Raw genomic sequence first — 21,563 nt, 5'->3', positions numbered from 1 at the left:
CATTGGAAAATACAAATTTTGGAAACAAATCATAGTTTTGTTTTCAAAAGAAATGTTTTTCATAAACATATAATGTTAATGAAATTCACAGCTAGGGACAGTGGTACTGCTCATTAAAGTGTCCATCAGAGACAGAAATGGTAAGAGAGTGTAACAGTAAGTCAGTATCTATTAAACAAGGTGAAAAAACGATCAGTTGGAATTATTCAAAGGAATAATCCTTCGAATAACTCAAAGCTTCAATCCTTCTAAGAGTTTTTAAAAGTAAACAAAATGATGCCCAAGTGATAATCTATAACAAGATAATTTGGTGAATATATAATGTGTGACATTCTTTACTTTCCTGGAGCAGATTGACAGCCAGAAGCTAAACTTCAGAGAGCACGCTAAAGCCCGTGTCGACCACGGGGCTGAGATTATCACACAGTCACCAGGCAGGTCCAGCGTGGCTTCTCCACGTAGACTCAGCAACGTCTCATCCTCTGGAAGCATCAACCTGCTTGAGTCACCCCAGCTTGCTACCCTCGCTGAAGATGTCACGGCAGCCCTTGCCAAGCAGGGCTTATGAATTTGCTCATTTCACATTGTATGAAGTAATAATATTTAGGCATGAGCTCTTGGCAGGAATGGGCTCAGAGCAGGCGTTACATTCATTCTTTACCATGTCTAAAGCTAAGTCACATCCCAAGACTTGTAGTTACCATACAGTTAAAAAAAAAAAAAAAAACAGAAAAAAAATATTTCCATAGATGCAGAAATTGGCCTGACCTCCATTTACAACAGGAAGACACTGGCTTTATATGGGTATACAAAAGCAGTATGTTACATTGGACAATTATTGTTGCTCTGCTCTGTCTTGCATGGAGTACTGTACTATGATAAAATGCATTTTTACCTTTCATGTGCCTGAAGGCCATCCACCTCTATCTGAAGAGCCTTGTTGATATCCCAAGTTGCTCATTTCATAGTTCTGTTGATAGATGGGGAAATAAAAAAGTTGCCCATTTTAAGTTATTAAGGGTTAAATTAACAGTCTGCTTACCAGAAGGAAGGGCATATAGAGAAATTCAAGTTTAATTAAAAAAATGTGTTATTTTGTATAAATGAGTAGAACAAAAGTTGAATTAAGTTATTAACATTTTCTTGGACCTGGTTAATTATGTCAGTGTATAGCTGAAAAGCCAATAAATTATTTAACTAATAACTAAAAATAGTAGCTGAAAACATTTAAATTGTGCTTTGGGGAAGTGACGTAAAAAAGCTGCTGAAAGCAAGCACTTCCACCCCAACAGACTTGTGTCTGATTAGAAAAGTTGGTTAAGCGGCTAGATTTGTGTGCACACCACTGGTTTCACATTCTTTCCGTCTGTTTGATACAGTATTATAGATATATATATTTCTCTGTGGCCATTTGTGATATGCCCTCCTCATATACTTGAATATTCTACTTCTTTATTCACAGTATCTGTGTCTCTTGCACCCTTTGGTGTTGCAATTTTAGGTATGTAAAAGTAGATGTTAGCAGGGTTTTTTTTTTCCCTATTCATAAGAATACATTTAAAAAAGATGAAAATTTTAGCATGAAGTTGCTTTCTGTAACAACTAAAAGCCGTGACCCTGTTTTAGTGCCAGATGCAAGTCTCTTCTGTGATGCTAGAAAAAGGATTCCTTCCCTCTCCCCTTCCCTTCCTTTCTTCACAAAGGAATGATTTTTGTGGGGTCCAGACATTTGTAAAAGGGTCTCCAAAGATGGCTGAGTTTGGACTCTGGCTTTTTTTAAAATCCACAATAGTTTGGTTCAAGATTTTTTTTTTATTTCTTTCTTTCCTTTTTTTTTTTAACTCCCATAGTAACAGTGAATGTTAGATTTATGTTTTTTTTCTTTTGCTAAAGTTGAAACACAGAAAAAAAGATGTTGTTTCCGCTCCTTTAGTGATGTTTCACATGACTACTCAGGCACTCAGACAACAGTGATAAACATAGCAGAGGTGCCTGTAAATTACAGTGTATGAATAAATAAAAATGAGCTCCCTAGACTGGGTTGCCATAGCGATTCATCAATAAACAGGGCTTCTTAAAATCTGAGCAAAGTGAGATTGTGTTGGCTATAAAAAAGTGTAAGAAAAAGTGTGCCTAAAAGATAAAAGGCAGAGATAACGTAACCAACCGATCTAGAGGAGTTACCTGAGAGAACTCCAGCACTAAGGGAACACTGAAGGTGACACGGAGGTGATCCTCATCAGCAGATAATCACCTGCTGATGCTCTGTGTACACTAGATATTATGAAATGACCAGTTCACATTATCGCAGATTGTTTGAACTTTTCCTTTTGAAACCTCTTAACTGAACTTTGCACTGTCAGTTGAGCTATACTTGATACATGTATTAGGTTAATGTTGTGTGTTGGAAGCTTTTGATCTATTCTTTTTCCTTCTTAATTTGTATGTGTGTGTGTGTGTGTGTGTGTTGGGGTTTGGTCTGAAAAGACTCATAGGGAAGATTTTTATGTCTGTGGAAAAGGATTCTAATAATTAATAATACAGGATTCCCCATCATTAAATTCTGGTAGTAATACACAGTTACTGGACAGTAAATATTCAGTGGACCAAAAAGGGATTTTGGCTAAGCTGCCACAGCAGTACAAATACAAAACAGAGTGGTTGCATCTCTCAAACTTCTGCTGAATATGAACTTCTGACAGCCCCCCCACATGGCATTTCAGCTCTGCAAAAAGCTTTTTCACACCAATACTGTTTGTAAGTACCTAATACTGTTTGTAAGTCGGTTGTTTCATATGAAGGACAGTGAGTTTAGAACCATGCAAAGTGCAACTGGAGGATTCTGATTTCTGCCTTGTATTTGTTATACTTTTGCTTAAACTAATCATAATAATTCACATGGAAACAGTGTCAAGTTAAGGTGCATTAAAAGCCTCTTCCCATTTTTTCAGAAAATAACAGAAAGGAAAACCAACAGTATTTATATTGCTCTGATCATACTATCAGTATGAATTGGCCTTGCAGTGGTTTTTTTCTATGCCTTTTGCCAGCGTGGGAGAGAAACTATGGTACTACTGAATCCTCTGCTCTCTGAAGCTGAGCAGCAGCTCAGGAGAACAGTGATAGCCCGAGACTCCAGTTTTTTTATTCTGCTTTTAAAATCAACATACTCTAGAAAATTAAGCTTAGTTAAACCACCTATGAATCCAAAGTTAGAGTGGTGTAACACACCGAGTCATTTATTTCATGCATTAAAATGAGCTTTCTTGTCTTGATTTAAGCAAAGACGTTTGTAATCATCATCATTCTTCCATAGAAAGAATCCTAGAATGCTGTGGAGTTAGATGAAAAGAAATCAAGAGTTTTGTGCTGTTAAATGATAAAAAACCAAGTTATGTTACATAACTCTAGATGTTCACTGGAAAAGCTCATATTAATCTTAACTTTCTCAAGAAGAGTGTTCGTTTTAAAAACAACAGTTTGTAAATAACGTAATGCCCACTAAAGAAGATAGAGCCAGCTTCCTGGAAACTGCATCTGTTGTGTTTCTTTTCCACAGGCATGTTGAGCCAGCAGGTTTGTTGGGCGCCTGAGACCCAACTCTGTAACAAAGCAGAAATAATCCAGACAGAAGGAATGGTGAAACCTTGTTTTGGTAGCTAGGGGAGCGTCCCAAATTTAATAATGGGTCAAGTTGTAGCAACAAAAGGCAGAGTGCTTCTTCCTCATTTGCAGAGTTCTATGTAACCACAAGCTGAAAGAATTAAAAGTTGAGCAAACATCTGTCCAGCAACAGTAAAGGAAAAACTAATCCTGATGAGGGAAATTGTGAGCCCACAAGGGCAATGTATATTTTCACTGTACAGCAGTAAATGGAATTATCGATTCAATGCTCTGCTAAAGTACAGTGGTAACCTCATCGTGGCTGCTCACACATCTAAGTTTGCCTAAATACATGACCCAAAGGGAGTCTAAAGGCATCCTGTGTGGACTACCACATGTGAGCACTTTTTTCCATGCTGGATCAAATACTGTTTGAAACCCAAGTACACATGACCCTTCAAAGGCAAATGCCTTGAAGAGTAGATCACATTTGCTATGAAAATTGATGCTGGTAGGTTTTTAGCCTAGGTGTCTGTCTACTAACTCACTAGTCAGATTGCTAAAGCAACTCCCTCTGCAACTCCAGCAATTCCCACTGCAGGAAGGTAAATTAGTTTCACACTTGGAAAAGTCGAGCGTATAAAAGCCACTTCAACTTTAGCAAAGAGAAAAAGCCAACAGATAAACATGCTGTATGCTGGGATGTCAAGGAATATGGTCTGCTGTTACAAACCTGTGTTTTTTCTGATAACTCTAGAGCCTGTTACCATAAAAGAGGCATTTCTTGAATGGCTGGTGGTAGGTAGTTCATGTTTTTCAATCCAATTTGCAATTGTATTTGTTGCTGTATAGTGATCGTTTTGCAAAATAAAATCGCTTGTCATCTAATTGCATATGTGGGTTTCCTCTGTTTGTGATATAGCTCCTCCAGCATCCAGCTGTGCCCTGAGGAGAGAGGTACCATGCACCTGCTGGTACTGCAGTCAGTCTGGCCAGGAGCAGGCACAGCAGATCCAGTCATATTTCTCAGCTAATCCCTGTTACTTTTAGCCAGAAGAATCAGTTTTTATGGCTGGCGTCCTGTTCCGCGGGGCAGTATCTCCCTGCTGTGCACGTGTTCCTTCATGGAAAGGGTAACTGTACATTGGAATGGGCTGCCCAGGGAGGTGGTGGAGTAACTGTCCCCGGAGGTGTTTAAGGAAAGACTGGATGTGGCACTGGTGACATGGTCTGGATGACATGGTTACCTTGGACTCGATGATCTCACAGGTCCTTTCCAACCAAACTGATTCAGTGAGTACATATCCCTCACGCTGGGGTCCTGGCCGGGGGTGAGGTGTGGCATCACCCTGCACTGAGCAGTGGAGCTCTCCAGGCATGGAGGGCACACGAGGGAGGAGGTCCCACTCCCAGTGCACGGCGTGCGCTCAGCTCCGAGGGGAGTGTGCCACACACCCCAGCCCCGCGGTGAGCCCCGCTGTGAGGGCCCTCAGCGCCCAGCCCTGTGACACAGCCCCAGCCCTGAGGGGAAATGGCCACCCCGGGCTGTAAATAGGGCGGGGCCGTGCCTGTCCCCCCCCCCCGCCCTCATGAGGTCCGGGCAGGCGGATGGGCGGGGTCGGGTTTAGATTCCTGCAGCCGGGGGTGCCTGAGGGCGATGGGAGCTGCCTGAGGGCGATGGGAGCTGCCTGTGGGCCATGGGAGCCTGTGGACCGAAGGTAATGGGAGTTGTGAGGGGGAATGAGCTCTTGAGGCCATGCGGAAAACTAATGGGGAAACGGCGTGGAGTTGGAGGGATGCTTGGAGCAGTTTTTTGTCTGGATGCCTGGTGGATACTCACTCAACCCCTGCCGAGCTCGGGTCGGGGAGTCAACGGCTCTGAGCTGCGGGTGGAAGGGAGAAATCATGGAGTTATTTGGGAGGGACCTTAGAGCTCATCTCGTTCCAGCCCCTGCCATGGGCAGGGACACCTTCTGCTCCGAGCTTGCTCGAGCTCGACGAGGTTGCTCCGAGCCCCGTCCAGCCTGGCCTTGAACACTTCCAGGGATGGGACATCCACATATTCTTTGGGCTACATACTTCTCTGACAGCACTGCTATATGCAACATAATACTGAGAGTACTGCTGTAGTGCTACTGAGAATACTGCTATATAAAACATACTGCTGTATAAAACACACTGAGAGTAATGCTATAGTACTACTGAGTATCTTATTAGCAGTGTGTAGTAGGTGATGTATTTTATCATTTGATAGCAGATTGTGATGCTGGAGCATTGAGGTGAGTACCATTTGTGAATAAAATCTTGAATAACTACTTGTTATTGAACGTGAGGGAGACCCAGGACTCCTGCTTCAATATTTGCTAGATGTACAGAGCATCTGTCCATCCGGTGCCTGTCACAGCTCAAGGGGTATTCCTTGCATTGTATAGGAACAGAGACATGGATCAGATCAGACGGGCAGGCAGAAGGCCTTTCACCTAGAGATATGTGGCTGTGCAGAAGTCTCAGTTGCTGGAGTAAAAGACTGTGTGGCCCTGGTGGAGGGGCTCCCAAACCTGGTTTGTGTGAGTGCCCTTACTCTGGAAGGAGAAGCATATGGTGTAGGCAGTGCTCAGCTCTCTCTGGGCAACAGAAAGGAAGCACGTTTGATAACTCAGTGGAACAAGAGATCTACACTTTCTTTTCCAGCAAGAAGGTGGAAAATGTTTTTTTGGGTGGGGTGAGGTTTGAGGGGAGGGTTTGTTGCATTTTTTCCCCCAGAGGAAGTAAAAGTTTTGCAGCTGCTACCAAAGCAGTCACATCCCAGAGCTTAAAGAGACCTGAGCCAAGGGATGATGTGATATTTTGACAGTACCTTTTTCCTTCCCCAGTCTTGTCCAGTGACTGCACCCTACACCATTTTGTTCACTCTCACCCTGTCTTATTTAGTTTAAGCATAACCTGTGCCTACTATGTATTTAATTGCACTTACATGGCTCTGTAAATATGATATGCTGCTTGAACATTATGCAAAGGCAATAACTTTCTTTGTGGTGACTGGTCTGCATTTCTTTTCTGTTTTGAAATTGGATTCTCAGATGCATGAGTGCTGTGCCACTCTGCTGGTTCCAGCTAAATGTGGCCCAAGGATTAAATATCTGACTGTTTTTATGGAATCTGATCTAGATAAACTATGGTCTGCCTCTGCCTAAATTCATGCAGCAACAGCAGCAAACCTGGTAGTTTTAGGAGCCATTCTTCCTTGTTTCTGAACACATAGTTGTGCTGGTTTTGAGCAGGGCTGGCAAGAAAAGCTGTGAATGAGGCTTTTGAAGAACCTTGGTTGAAATGTTTTCGTGCTGAGTTTAAAAGCCCTTAAAGAAAACAGAGTTTTCCTAGGCTTCTACCTGACGGACCCATAGGAGAAAGGGTATGACAAGAACAAGATGAATGTGCCTTTACAAACAAGCTGTGTGCATCTGCTTGCAGATGCAAGGCAGTGCCTATTTGTGAGTAAAGAAATGGTTGTTGGTGGGAAAGGAAATAATTGTTCGTAGACAAGAAAGTGGCTATTTTTAGATAAAGAAGTAGCTGCTTGTAGGTAAGAAAGTGGCTGGAAGAATCAATTAACTTGTAGAATAGTGAGAAAGGAAACAGCTGCTTAAGAATAGCAAGAAAAGAACTGACTCTTTATATGTAATAGGTGTTTTCAGGAAGTCTGTGCCTTCCAAGTACTTTAGCCAGTGAGAAAAGGAAGAGGTCATTATAGAGCTAGGAAAAATTAGGATAAAAAGGAGGCTACCTCCTCCAGTTATTCAAGAGATTTTCACTAGGTATGCTCAGTAAGCTCTCCCTTTATTCATGAATAAAGTTACTCTGGCAGAACTCTGTCTCCTTTGTGGACACTAAACCCTGGTGATGAGAATTTTCCATACAGGTAGAATGAGCGGCATCTGTCAGTGCTGTCAGTGCTGACCTTCTGTGACTGGTTGTTCCAAGAGAGAAAGGGTCTTCCTTCATAATGGGTCTGTTCAGCCAGGACAGAAGCCTGCTGGCAGCTTATGGAAGACTAAGTTCCTGGTGGTGTGCCAAACAGTTGTCTTTGCTAGGATCTACAGTAAGGAGCTGTTTGCAGCTTTGCTCTTGGAAAGGCTGCTGCACAACAGAATGACTTGAGATACTTCTGGATTCTGCACAGAGAATAACAGATGAATAAGGTGTGAGTACTTAGAAGCGTGTGTGGCAGGGATTGATTGAGGCTGAGAAATTGGAGAGCATATGCCTGGAAACAAGTGGAAGGCAGTGAGGTTTGAGCAGTTCCCTGCTCTGGGCACCCTTGTGTAGAGTGGGGGCTGCGTGTTCAAGTTCTGCTCAGTGTCCCCACGCTGACACGCTGCCAGCCTTGACTGTTTCCGGATCAAGACTGAATCCTACTACGATGGATGTATAAACACAACTGTCTGGTGAATAAATCGGTGATCAAGCAGAATCATGTGATTTGGGGAGATGTCAGACTGATGTTGTCTGTAGTAAGAGAGGAAATGGGATGAGAGTGTCACGGACGTCTTTTGTGCCTGAGCAGTTGGGTGAGCTTGGAATTGCTGGAGCAGTGCAGAGCAGTCTCCACTTTCCCCACGCCTGCTTCCCGAAAGCAGTGACTTCTTGCATTAGTCTTGATCTTTTTGCAGGCAGACAGACCTATGTTTCTGTGCCAGCCCAAGATGCCAGTGTAGCACAGGTGAATTTTCAGGACACCTTGCTGTTTTCCTACTATAATGACCTCCCTGAAGAGTTTGCTTGCTTCCTCATTATCCCTACTGCAAGGGAAAGCAGGGACTGATTTGGAGAACTTTCTCTTTGCAGCATCCACTGCAGTGTAAGTATTTAGGTACAGTCAAATGCTGACTGCAAATCCAAAAGCCTCTGCTGCCAGCAGAAGTTCAATATAGAGATAAATAGAATCTTCCAGGTTTCGTGTGCCCTTTTTGTGTGTGTGGCAGGGATTGTCTCCAAAACAAGGCAAGAGCAAAACTGGTCTCTAGCTGCTGCTAAATTTAATATAAACCACCTTTGCCACCTCCTGGGTTTAGTGATGGTTGTGGCCTGGCTGGATTGGAGAATCTGCACCACTGTGCCTGCAGTTTTCTTGTGACAGTGCTAGCTGTTAATAATATTACCTTTGCTCTCTGATTTGTTTTGCACTGGAAATTCTGTAACTTCAAACCACGGTACAAACAGAGAGATTTACGTGTCTTTTATGACTGCATGTTGTTAGAGAGCAATACTCTGCACTCAAAATGGCAAGCTTGACTAGAACTGCAATTTGCAGTTATGTTTTTGGCTATTACAAAGTATTTGAAAACAAAAATACATAGTAATTTAACGTAGTAGCGATGCAGTTTCCTCTCATTGCCCGTTGGGCCACCTGAGCTCCACTCACTAACGCCCTGTGACAGGGCAAGGTGCTGGCTGTGCACAAAGAAGGAGTAAGGAAAATAATCCTGTACTTCAAGGCCATTTGTTTCCCCCAAAGAGTCCTTCAGAGGTGTAACAGAAAGCCAGGTAGAGTTATTGGTATATTGTCCTTCTGCTTTCTGAGTGACAGTTAACACTGACAGTTGTGAAGCGAGCGTGCAGTTGCCTTGTTTGTTCTCTTCTCCTACTCCTCTTCAGACTGTAGAGAGGCCACTTGGGTTCCCCTTTGGAGGCTCAGTGAAGTGCTGCTAGTGAGCTTCTCTGCCCTCTAGAACTGCCTCTGTTCAGGGCAACAATGATGTTTACCTGCATAGGTTTGAAACCAATGGAAGCTGTTGTTTTCCAAATAAATTCGGTTTGGTTTGGTTGGTTTGTGGAGCTTTGTATTCACACTTGCATTCCTGTCTACCGCTGAGCAGCTGCTGACCACACCAAGTGCCACTGGTGTTCCTGTAAATCAGGAGAATTCACAGGAGATTTCAGCTGTACTCTGGAGCAGGCTGCAGTGCTCTCTTGTACATGTTTCATGCTGTGTAGCAGAGCATGGGAATAATAAGCTTAGGCTTAGAAGCACAAACTGGAAACTATTGTGACTGCTTCTTGAATGCAGGAATAAGGAGAGATACCCATTAAAAAAAGAACCAAACCAAAAACCAAACAAAATCCAAACCAAACAGATTTGAAATGCGCTTACCAGTTACTGAGAGAGTGCAAGCATCTTGAACTCGAGGTAATTAAATATTATCACTGACTAAAATGGCACCAGTTTTGAGGGTGAGACTATACGACACTTAACATTCACATAAACCATCCCTGGCCTGCAACAACCCTTCTACTGATGTTTTATAGGGATGTGGAGTAGGGAAACTTCTCTAATACATACCTTGCATTTAGAAGTAATTTTTTTAACCATCTTCTCTTTGTAGTTAGCTCTCATAATATTTTAGAAATCATGATTATTTTGTTCCTATCTGATCTCACTTAACTGAAGGAAAGAAAATGGTAATTAAAAGCTTTCCTGTCTGAGCAAGCTCATCCTGTGAATAAAAGGGCCTTACTTCTGTGCACCAGCAGTAAAAGTTACTGCTAGCAAAGAACCCAACCAAACAAGACAAACAAAGCCAACTGGTTCAGCACTTCAGCACTCAAATATATCCTTGTATAGCCAAGTCAAGTCTGGTGTTTAATTGGAGGCACAAGTAAATCTGCTTTCGTACTCCCCATCCTCTCCACCTCTGTCTCAGCTCTTCTGTGTAAGAAAAACCTATGGAAAAACTATCCCAAACTTCCCTTGCTCCTACAGCCAGCCTTCGATTTCAAAGAGGGTTTATGACTTGCTTTCCTTTTCCCCCCACTTTTGAGGTAAACGGGTGTCTCCCTGTTTATTAACAGGCTGTATCGGACGCTTCGAGGACCTTTGTGAATCCAAGGAGCGGGCCTCGGGGGAGAGCGGGAGGGAAGGACGGCGGGCGCCTCTCGGCCAGCTCTGGAATGCTGGATGCACTGCGCATCCCTTTCACTGCGGGCCGGCGGGGCTTCCCACCTTGGCGGCGGGGAGGAGGCGGCGGGAGCCCTGTTGCCGCTCGCTGCTCCCGGCGCGCTGCGGGAAGTTTGGCGGGGCGGTGCCTCCGCCGCCCCCGCGCCGCCCGCCCGCCTTCCCTGCCCGTCACCGCCCGCCGGCTCCGGGCGCTGGGCACGGGGAGCTGTCCACAGAGGGAGGTGCTGAAGGCAGGGAGGAAGCCGAGGGACGCGGACATCTTCGCTCCCCTAATTTCCTCCCTGCCTTCTGCAGCCATTTTGCACCAGCAGAGCTGGAGGGAGCGGGTGGGCTGCAGGGGATGAAGGGAAGAGGGTAAAGAGTTGCGGGGAGCGGAGAGGCAGCCATGGGAGATCCCGACTGGTGTGTCTGCTGAGGCTGGCTCACTGCAGCAGCTGTCATCAGCATCATGGTGAAAAGGAAAAGCTCAGAGGGCCAGGAGCAGGAGAGTGGCCGTGGCATCCCTCTGCCCATCCAGACCTTCCTATGGAGACAAACCAGGTGAGAGCAGCAAAGCCCTGGGTACTTGGGATATCGCTGCAACAGGGCAGTGGAAGTGGGGAGGGGGGTGCGGGCCGGCTGCTGCCCGGAGGCGGGGAGGAAGCGGTGATTGCAGCTGCAACATGCAGGCGAGAAACAAGCTGTTCTCTTTGCACTCAATATAGAGCAATTTGTGTGGATTCGGGAAGGTCTGGAGACAGCTTGACCTAGTGGCAGTCCCAGGCAGCTTCTTGCTTTGACTTTAAAATATCCCTATCTATGTGTCTGTATGCACCTTTCCTTTCCTCCCTGTCCCGTCTCCCCCCATCCCATCCATCCCGCCTCCCCTCCTCCCCCCTTTTGAGAGGACTCGTGGAGCTCTGGCAGCAGAAGCAGCACCCATCAGTGCTGCACCAGACCTGCAGCTTTGCTTGTATCTGTATTTGCAGCTGTCCTGGAAGTGTCATCTATGCCTTGAGAGGTCAGCATGCAAACAGATACGTCAAAGTCTCACCTTATTTCATTGGATTGGAGAGTAATGATGTGTGAGGGGCTGGATGAATGTATGGCTGGGGCTTCATGTTCCTTGTGAGTCGTGTCTGTCTCCTGTCTCAGCAGAATTCTAAAGTGAAAACACTGTGAGAGTGGGGGGGAGGCTGGAAGATTTGAAGGTTGTGGCTCTAATTTAAAGCCTCCGTCACCAAATCCCTTTATGCCACAGTCAGTGTCCTCCAAAAAATAAAATAAGGTGACCTGATTAGTTTTTTTAATATTTAACTCTGATCCCATTCTGGAGAATGACAGCAGAGGGTGGGTATTTTCTACCTACAAGGCCTGCATTTCATCATAAGCCTTCTACATCAGCTGCTGTGGAGAAAAATACTTAATACAGAGCTGGCAAATGGATCTCTGGCTTAAAATAGAGGAAAAGCAAAGTTCAGTAGTATATAACACATTTTAAACAGAGTATATTGAAAATCTTTCACTGAGATAAAATGGCTAAAAATTATCTGATGGAAGATTTTATCCCTGGGGACCAGGATTTCTCCTGAGGGTTGAATTAACAGCTTCTTGGCATATCAGTGTGGGTACTTTGTCTTCTAGAAAAGGTAACAGCATTTTGTCAGATGTTATCAACAGGTATCTGAACATAGTTTTGGCCTTTTTTCTTCCTTTACATTAAATTTCTCTGTGTTTTGCCAACTTTTTGACATGAGAAAAATCCTAAAAATAACTAAGCAAAATCCACATTGATGTACTGGGTCTCTAACACTTTTTCTCCCTTCCTTCAGTGCATTTTTAAGACCTAAACTGGGGAAACAATATGAAGCTTCCTGTGTGGTATGTACCTGTTTCTCTTTTTCAACTCTTGTTAGTGACTAACTTTTCGTGCAACTTGATCTGACCATGGTGGCCCATAAGCTTCTCAGCTTATCCCAGAAGTGGATTTAGTCCATTCAGCTTAAATCTGTACTTCTATGACTCCTGTTTCTAACTGTACTTCACATAAAACCTCAAGTTACTGTCCAAATGGAGGAGAAAGGGAAGGCATGCAGCAAGTTCAAGTAAGATGTGTATCTAGAGAATTTCAGAATTCCTTGAATGGTTACTGGTCTTTGGATTACTTAAAGTACATTAAGCGGTTGCAGCCGAACTTGACAGAGTGGAAAAATTTGGTCTGGACACATATCTGAGTAGTTTAAAGTACTTAGATCTCTCTGCAGCAATTTTCTGACTTCCTTCTCTCAAGATATTAAGCTGGAGAAGCCTTAGCTATTGCTGACTCATTTTCTTCTTAGAAATCCATAAATTTTTCAGGGTTTTTGCTAGATACCAGATAGTGATAGAGGACTGCTGGCTTAGTGTGTCAGTGAGTAAAATGTACTGCAATTGTAGCACATGGAGCAAAAGGCATCGTCACTGCCTGATGCCATTGACAGTTTCTGGTTGCTGAGAGGCTGGAAAATGGAGCTTGTTGCCTTGTGTCCTTTACCAGGAGCCTTGGCAGTGTGCAGGAGCCATGCCTTGGAGCACCTCTCTGAGGCTGTGGCCCCACCTATGAACCTGTTACTGTTGGGTAGAGGGACAGTTTCCTTCTCTGCGCCTTCTCCATGATGTATCTGTCTGTCTGTGACTTCCCTGTGCTTCCTGCTGTGCTGTTGGCATTAGGTCTTCCTCTGTGTCCTCCAGGCTGATTCTAAAGCACCTTTCTTCTAAGAGCACCTACCAGGATTTACTAAGTGTAAAAAATAACACCAAAAAAACCCACAAGACAACATAAATCCCGTGTGTCAGCCAAGGGAAAGGAAGGTCTTAAAAAATCCAATTAGTTTCCACCCCTTGAATGAAGAACTTGATTCTTCTCCAGTCCTTAACATAATCATTAAATTATGGTAGAAAGGTTTCAAAGGTGAGGCTTAGTTTTGAGCAACTGATACAGCCTGATATGCTGCATCTGCCACCTTCTCATCATCTTTGCTCCTCAGTTTCCTATCCCTGCTGGTGCACAGGAATGTCTGCCCACATCAACGCGTTCTGTATTATCCAGCGGGGTAGCAGGGTGCTGAGTGCATGAGTGAGGCAGGGTTTCTGGAACTTGACAGGTACCTGACTTATCTTCTGAAACATCCAGCTGACTGTCTAACACCCCTGTATTGACTAATGTGCCTGAAAATACCGTGTGCCTGTTAAATGATCTGTCCTTTTAAAATTAGCTAGCCAGAATTGTTGTAGGCACGTCTATAGGCTGCTAACTCTCTGGCAATGCAAATGACACAACGTCATGCAGTATTCTGTTATTATTCTTGGCTCTAAACTTGCTGCAGTAGAATTTGCTGCATATTGTGCATTGAGGAAGCAGATGCTGGAGGCTTAGATTCAGTGAGTACAGCATCTGGTGTGCAGGAGCAGATTGCATTGCTTCTTTGAGCTTTGCTTTATACCATAATACTTGAAGAAAAACCCAGCCCTTTCATAGCCTTGTTTGCCTTACATGAACAATCACACTGACTTCAATTAGTCTATGAATAATAGCTTTTAAGCTGGAGATAAATACCCTCCCCCATACATTGTCTTAAACTGTTTAAATGCGTTTGTGCCTCAGTATGGATTTAATGTTCTTCCTTCTCTCCATTCTGAAATTGTTCTGTCCTGACACAACGTCATTCCTAATGTGCATGAGTCAGAGCTGTAAATGGCCTCATAGGAGTGCAAGTGAGTGCTGTACAAAGCTAATGCATTTTTGGGGTGACGGTAAGGAACTTAAGGGTATGTTAAATTCTTTTACCCTGGATTGCATTGGGCATGGAAGAACACAAATGTTTTGTGGAGGATCTTGCAAATGCAAAGTTTATCTCTTATCTGGTTTTTTTTTTACTTGTTTTTGAAAATGTAGTTATGTGTTTTATTGTTAGGAATAATTAAAGTATAGATATGGAAAGTTCAGAAGGAGGCCACCTTTATTTTATCCAAACAACGGGCCTGGTTGCAGAAAACTGAGTTTTTAAGCACAACAGTTTTCTGTAAATAAAGTGCTTGGCATCTGTATTTCATTACTTGCTAATGTTTATACTATTGCTGTGTTTAGTGAAAAATGGAACCTTACAATCCCTTGTGCTATGAACTCCTAGGTTAATGTTTTAGATCTTTCTAGGAACTCCTCCTTGCTCAGTGGACCTGCCCCAAACTGACAGTACTGTCTGCCTGCATTTCAAGCTCTTTCCAGTCAGGCAGAAGTTACTTTAGCGATGGTCTTGGCTTTTCACTTGAGCTTTGGAAGAACAGGACTGTAAGGTCCCCTCCAAGGACACAAGTCCAGCTCAAAAAGCACTAACCATTTCTCCATATCTCTGCCAGAGTCCTTCTGTACAAAGCTAAGTACTGGGCCCTGCTCTTTAGTTATTTTTTTTCTCCACGTGCAGTCCCATAGGGCTACTCCCCGGGAGGACACCTGCAGTTCCTCTGGCACTCCTGAGAGGGTGGGATGGGGGGTGCTGAGCTTCTGAAGGTCCTGTCTGTCTAGTGAGGGCTGGGGGCCTGGCTGAGCCCTTGCTGCCTTATGCAATTCATGCAGGTAGATCTTCCCTGGGCTTAGAGCCAGGGAATTTCATGTGACTCAAGCAAAGCTGTTTATGAAACCATGGCAAAGCCCAGCCAGAATCTGCTCTGTCCTATACTCCTTGTCTAGGCATCTTCAGGCAGCTACCTGTTCCCATTCTAGCAGCAAAGGAACACACAGACTGACCCTGGTCACAAGGTATTTGACAGTCCCTTTGGTTCTTGGTGGAGAAGAAGGTAAAAGGAGTGGGAAGGCAGCCAGAAAAGGTTGACTGCCACTCCCTGTGAAAACAGATGTCACCACCAGGCTAAAAGGAAAAATGCTTGTGTAAGTGGGCCTGAGGGAGCTGAAAACAGAAACAGAGCATTGCTGAAAGGGGCTGCCCTTTCTCCAGCCAAGATATAAACACTGACTTCCCTCACTACCACCTTGGCACATATTCTTTATTGGCCTTTGGTGTGTGGGGTGTCTGAGGCACGAACAAGCTTGCTATAAGTAGGTAACTGCTTTCTCAGCCAAGCTGCAGCCCTGAGGCTGCAGCTCCAGACATACCCATAGCATGACAATATCTGTCTTCTGACTGACTTGCAGGGAGCTTTTTCAGACATTCTCATTCAGACTTCTCATTGAAGCATGTAAGTCTTCCCAGCTGTAGCAGCAGTTGCTCAGTTCATGTGGGTCTTCTGTCTCAATGTCCGTATATTTTTTGTAGCAGGTCCTGAAAGTTAGAGTAGAACTGCAGCAATCCAAAAGGAAGGCTCTATAGGAGCAAATGCTAACCCAGGGCCTTGCATCTTCAGTGTCTGGTGTAGACAGAAGCTGCTGTGAGCTGGACCTTTATGGAGAACCCCAGGCAAATTCCACAGGAACACTTGTCCAAAGAACTGCATGTTCTTGTTGGTCTGCTTGGGACAGTTCTCAATGTGGGGACTGATGCCAGTTAGTTCCTGTGCTGGCAGTACATCCACAGTAGTAGTTACTGTACCAGGCAGTGCCTGTAGCAGGCAGGAACACTCAGTGGTTTCCATACAGCAGCTTTTGTGTTTGCGTTTTTCTGGTAGCATGCAGTACTTCTGTGTCAGATACTTGTGATCACATAAGCTGCTCCGGAAGCTAATCTTTCATTAGGATACAGAAATATGTTAGGCTTTCTGCTCAGGCCAGGAAAGAACAGTGGAATCTGGCAGATAACCATGTAGGGAAATCTTCACGTGTGCTCAGAGGCCCAAAATGTGGTAAATGCAAGACTAATTTAAAGATATAATTGCAAACTCCTTGGCTTCCTCTTGAGTTTCTGAAGCATGCAGAATGTGGACCACAGCTTCCAGAAGGCAGTTTTGGGGGAATTTCTCCCTGATGCCATTGAAGTACCCGGGAATGAGACCTTGAATGGAAAGCCAAGGAGCAACAACGTGTTTTTGTTGCACTGGTGAAAGAGCTTGTGACCAAATAGGTAGTCATGAGGCTAAGCTGGTATATGGCAAGGACATGCATTGTCATTATCTTTCCTTTAGGAACTTTGGAGAAGGAATATAGCTGCATTTGTGACCTATAATGAGATCTTTGTATCTGATCAGAGCAGCAACTTATTGAAATTTTTGGAACAACTAGCAATAAGGAGCTTCCATAGAGATTTCAGAGGCAGATAGTCTTACTTTTTGTTGCTTGAGGTAAAAATAATGAACTTGCTGCAGCCATCAGCTCTCTAAGTGTTCATAAAACCATTACATCATGGCTAGACAAAAAATTTTGTACAGTGGTTATTTTTTGTGACAGGATGTGAAAACATTTCCTAAGGCTCATATACCTTTAATGGGTTGCCCTTTGTGTTACACTAAACTGAAAGAGCATGTGTGTTTGAGAATAATATCCAGCACTCAGCTCCACGAATACAGGCTTCCTTAGCTCCTGTGACTTTCAACAGGATTACTTGCATGCCAGATTAATACCCAACATAACAGTAAGTTTGGCTTGATGTCAGAACTTACTGATATACTTACTTTAACTCTCTATATTACAGAAAATATATTGTGTGGCCCTTTCGCTTCTTAGTCAAGTATGTCCAAATGTCTGGTGAACTTTAGTTACAGTCTGTGTTTTTCAGGAAAAATATTACAAGATGTGCTTTAGCTATGTAATTAAATATTACAGGTTTTTAACAGAGAATGTTCTATGTGCTGGAAGGAATATGCAGAGACAGATACACAGTGTCTTTCTTTCCTTGTTCTTGCTTTTAGTCTTTTGAAAGAGTTTTAGTAGAAAACAAACTGCATGGCCTTTCTCCAGCTCTCTCTGAAGCCATCCAGAGCATCTCTCGCTGGGAACTCGTCCAGGCTGCGCTCCCGCATGTGCTGCACTGCACCGCAACGCTGCTCTCCAACCGCAACAAACTGGGTTAGTGCTCCTCTGAGGGTGCTGTCAGTCAAAATGTGACATTCTGGTGCTCAGGGTGCCAACATATTCTAAATCCTTAGAACCCCAGTTAGTTCGTTCTGTGGCTTGTCCTTCTTGTGGCTTGTCTTTCTTGTTTATAGCAGGGTAACCTGTGGGAGCTTCCCCAGTGAAGGTAATGGCTCGATGAGCTGAAGAGCAGTTCAATAACATTTTGCTGGTTATTTTCCAGAGGATATAGAACTTGTTTTAGAACAACCACCCAGCAGACATGGGTTCCTTGAAGGAATACGTATTTCTTTCAGTTGTCAATTGCAGCAGGTACTTTTAGTATCTTCAGTTCTTCTTTTTGTTTCTTTTTTTTTTCTTTTTATTCAGATCAATGCATGGGATTCTCAGCAGATAAGTCAATCAGACAGTAAGGACAGAGGTCCAAATAGAACTTACTTTTAGTAAGTCTTTTACTGATTGATTTCAGCCAGGAATTTGCTTCCCGAGACATGCCAGTTGGAGGCATTAACAGGACACAGCTTGAGCACCTTGCAGTGCTCACTTCCATTTTATCTTATTCAACAAAGTCAAACAGACAAGACTGTCAAGTTGGCTGCTTTTGGGACCGCTCTATGTCCATGCTGCTGTCCATGCCCTGCAGCTGACGTTGCAGGAACTGGACTGCAAATGCTGTGAAGTAAATGGAGACGTGTGATTTAGGAGATTTCAGGAGGTTTCAAACATAATGAGACAGAATGCTGATGCTTTTAATGGTAGAATTTTAATTTTCAAATGCTTATCAGGAAGTTGGATGTCCAGTTTCCCGTGCAGCTCTGAAAGTCTCAACAGTACCATTAGTGGTAACCCTGTGAGATACAGTGATGCATTTTTCCACACAGGGCATCAGGATAAGCTTGGAGTAGCTGAAACAAAGCTTCTTCACACTCTTCACTGGATGCTGCTGGAGGCTCCTCAGGACTGCAGCAATGACCAATTTGGAGGGGACAGAGGCTCTAGCTGGGGAGGGAGCAGTAGCGCCTTTATCCATCAGGCGGAAAACCAAGGATCACCAGGACATCCCCAGCCCAGCACCACAACTGATGAGGAGGAGAATAGCAGAAGGAAGTTCTTCCAGAACTCCATGGCCACCGTGGAGCTGTTTGTCTTCCTCTTTGCTCCCCTTGTCCACAGAATTAAAGTAAGTGGAACGCTGATGGGGTGCTTGTGCGGAGTGAGCTCTGAGCAGGAAAGGAATTACTCTGCCTTTGTGATTGTTATTTAATTCAGCCTACAGTGCACATTGGAGGACCACTGGAAATGTTTTAACAAGCTGGCAGGATACCACTGCCATCAGGAAGAAATCCTTCCAGTGACATGAACAATCACCTCAGCATCAGGCAGGCACAAAGGAAAATAAATCTGAAGTGAGCCGTTTTTAGCCTTTGGGAATGTGAAAGATCTGTGGCCCCTGTGAAGTCTCTGGGATCCAGGAACCTGCAGAAAGGGTTGTGAGCTTTGGCTTGCGCCAGTGATTCTCAACCATTACTCAGAAGGGCCTTGCTAGTTTTTCAACTATGGGGCTGCCACTGGGATTTGTTGTTGTCATTACTAATCATCTTGATGCTAATTACCAGGAATGTGTGATGGTGTTATAAGCATGGCAGTAGCAAAGGCAATGGAGCATTCCTTTGTTCTGAAGTTGGAAGCAGGCTGCAGGCTTCCTGTCTGCCGGGGTCGCTCTATTGATTTTATGCTGAGTGCATCAGCTTTGCAGAGTGGTGATGAGAAGGCATTTTCTGCATGTTCTCCTGCCTCTCTGGGGGGCTGCAGTTTTTAGCCTTTACGTTTCCAGCTAGGCCTTGGGAAAGAGTAGGTACTTGGAAAAGGTCTATAAAGTCATGAAGTGATGGGGCTGTTATCTGTTCTAATCCTGCCTCCTATGCTGCAACAGTTGAAGAAGATAAGAAAGAACAGGAAATAAAGGATAATCTTTTGATTCAGGCAGGTGAAAGCAAGACTGGAGAAGTAGATTCTTTCCCTACTTCTGCTACTGAGTTCCAGTACAGTATAGCTCAATTTATTTAGCCCAAATTTTTCATAATTTTTTCTGTAAGCTATTGGGACAGGACAGGAAGAAGTGTTGAATTCTTCCCAGTGCTACACACACAAATGTGGGCTGCCCTTTGAATGAATTAAATGAAACTGGAGATAGACCCTGGCTATTAGAGAGAAGATTTTATAATCTTCAACATTAATCTTTCTGGGATGTTGTTTCCCATTTATAAGATGGGCTTAATATCAGTATCTCAGGTTTATCTTGAAAATCTCTGAGATCTCTGAAATACTGTGGTGATGAATATTGAAAAGCCCAAATTTGCAGGATTTAAGCCAGTTGCATACGTAAAACAATGATAGCATCACTGTAAGTAGTGTCAGTGTTTCTGTATTGACATAGCTCAGGTACCAACAGTGCTAATGATATCAGTGATGTATTATACCACTGCTTCATAGTAATCTGTTACATGTTTCCTCAATTTCTAAGTAATATTTTACTATTTAGTATTCTTATTCTTTTGGGGGAAAAGTTCGAGTCTTGGAGTGTAAATCCTAAGGTTGAGATTGAATACCAAACATGAAGTGACTTTATATGGTTAAAAGAGATGCTTTCTGACAGGAGTGGCCTTTTCTTTTACAGCTTAATGTCCTAGGAAAAACAGGGTTCCTTAACTAGTATAGAAATTTCATTTGGAAAAACCTTCCTGTGTGTTTTTGTATTGAGATTTCTCTGTGATTTTTCATTAGCCACACGTGACATTGTATTAAGTCTGCTGAGTGTTGTCAGTGGTCCCCGAGTTAGCAGAACTGCACATGGTGTCACTCATCTCTTGTAGGATCTGTGCATCAGAGAAATTACAGTCCTCACAGACTGGAAACCACATTCTTTCCTGTGAGCTGGTGTGCCACCACATCTGTTTCTCTTTCTAGGAGTCCGATCTGACGTTCCGGTTGGCCAGTGGCCTCGTTATTTGGCAGCCGATGTGGGAACACAGGCAGCCTGAAGTTTCTGCCTTCAATGCTCTTGTAAAGCCCATCAGGAACATCGTTACAGGTCTGTGACTTTGTAGCTCCTGAGAGCTGGGAATGCCTAATGCTGCCTTACATTCTGTAGTCATTGTATTTGAAGGAATTTACTGATACTGCAGGAATTAGTGAAACCTTAGAGTAGTTTTAGGTTGTTTCCCCTTGGGAGTCAGCTGACATTTGCCTAATAGTTGAATAGGAGAGAGCCATCACAAATAGGAAATGAGAAACTCCTCAGCAGAGTTATCATTACCTGTCAGCCTCCTATCTCTGTTTCACCTCATCTCCCTCAGTTGCTAAGAAGGGGAAAGGCAGTATCTCTTAGCAGTCTGACGTGGGTGAATTGAGCTTTCCCAAACTGGCACTGAACAAAAGGGAACAGTGAAGAACACACAGTTGATTCTCCTCCTATCTAAAATTTGAATTTCCCCATGTTATGAAATTAAAAAAGGTAATTTCAAGACTCTCCAAAGAAAGGCCTAGGTTGTGAATTCACTTCTGCATGCTGGAAAGGGTTGCTCTTCCTTTGTGTTTCAGCCATAATGAGACTGGAACTGGGTGCTTAGGCTTCAGAGACTTTGGCTTCCAAGGCCTAGTCCCAAAAAACTTTACTTTTATGTTTTTAGACAATAGTTTTGCATAATTTCTACAAGGTGGTGCATTGAAAGTGAGCTGGATATATTGCTGTAGCATTGCTTGCCAACTCTCAAGAGCATGGAGCTGTAATTTTCGTCATAGTGAAAATGTAGTTTGCCAAATCAGATTTTTCTTAAAACTAGTAATTTTGTTCTGAAGGTTTTGTACACCTTTGGAACATCCCAGAATTGAAAAGATTTGAGTATTTCAGATTATTTAAAACAGTCTTTGACATCTAACACTTCATCCCTCTGCTTCAACTTCTGGAATTAAAATATAGGATTTCAGCCCTGGGACTAACAAAAGGAATTAGTCCTAAATTTTCTTCGA

General features: G+C 43.6%; 2 protein-coding genes across 45 annotated transcripts in view; both read left to right on the top strand.

Annotated features, from left to right (window-relative positions):
• Positions 1-4,491, top strand: part of MAP2 (microtubule associated protein 2) — a 221,824-nt gene extending 217,333 nt beyond the window's left edge. For all 28 annotated transcript variants that reach the window (XM_027752087.2, XM_039381320.1, XM_039381318.1 and 25 more), the window contains one exon: positions 353-4,491. In XM_027752087.2, coding sequence (XP_027607888.2) covers positions 353-568 — 216 coding nt within the window. In that variant the 3' untranslated portion in view covers positions 569-4,491. The remainder of the gene's footprint in view (positions 1-352) is intronic.
• Positions 4,492-10,683: 6,192 nt separating this feature from the next.
• Positions 10,684-21,563, top strand: part of UNC80 (unc-80 homolog, NALCN channel complex subunit) — a 119,193-nt gene continuing 108,313 nt past the window's right edge. For 11 of the 17 annotated variants that reach the window (XM_027751947.2, XM_027751944.2, XM_039381330.1 and 8 more), the window contains exons 1-5: positions 10,686-11,098; positions 12,370-12,418; positions 17,372-17,528; positions 18,416-18,714; positions 20,502-20,625. In XM_027751947.2, the coding sequence (XP_027607748.1) occupies positions 11,007-11,098; positions 12,370-12,418; positions 17,372-17,528; positions 18,416-18,714; positions 20,502-20,625 (721 nt within the window). In that variant the 5' untranslated portion in view covers positions 10,686-11,006. Of the gene's footprint in view, positions 11,099-12,369; positions 12,419-17,371; positions 17,529-18,415; positions 18,715-20,501; positions 20,626-21,563 lie in introns of all 17 variants that reach the window. The other 6 variants (XM_039381336.1, XM_039381334.1, XM_039381335.1 and 3 more) reach the window with 2 other exon arrangements.

Source organism: Pipra filicauda, unplaced genomic scaffold, assembly GCF_003945595.2.
Source record: "Pipra filicauda isolate LSUMZ 115617 unplaced genomic scaffold, ASM394559v2 scaffold21_size4447388_pilon, whole genome shotgun sequence".
NCBI classification, from domain to species: domain Eukaryota; kingdom Metazoa; phylum Chordata; class Aves; order Passeriformes; family Pipridae; genus Pipra; species Pipra filicauda.
This window is presented reverse-complemented; position numbering and strand designations above follow the sequence as displayed.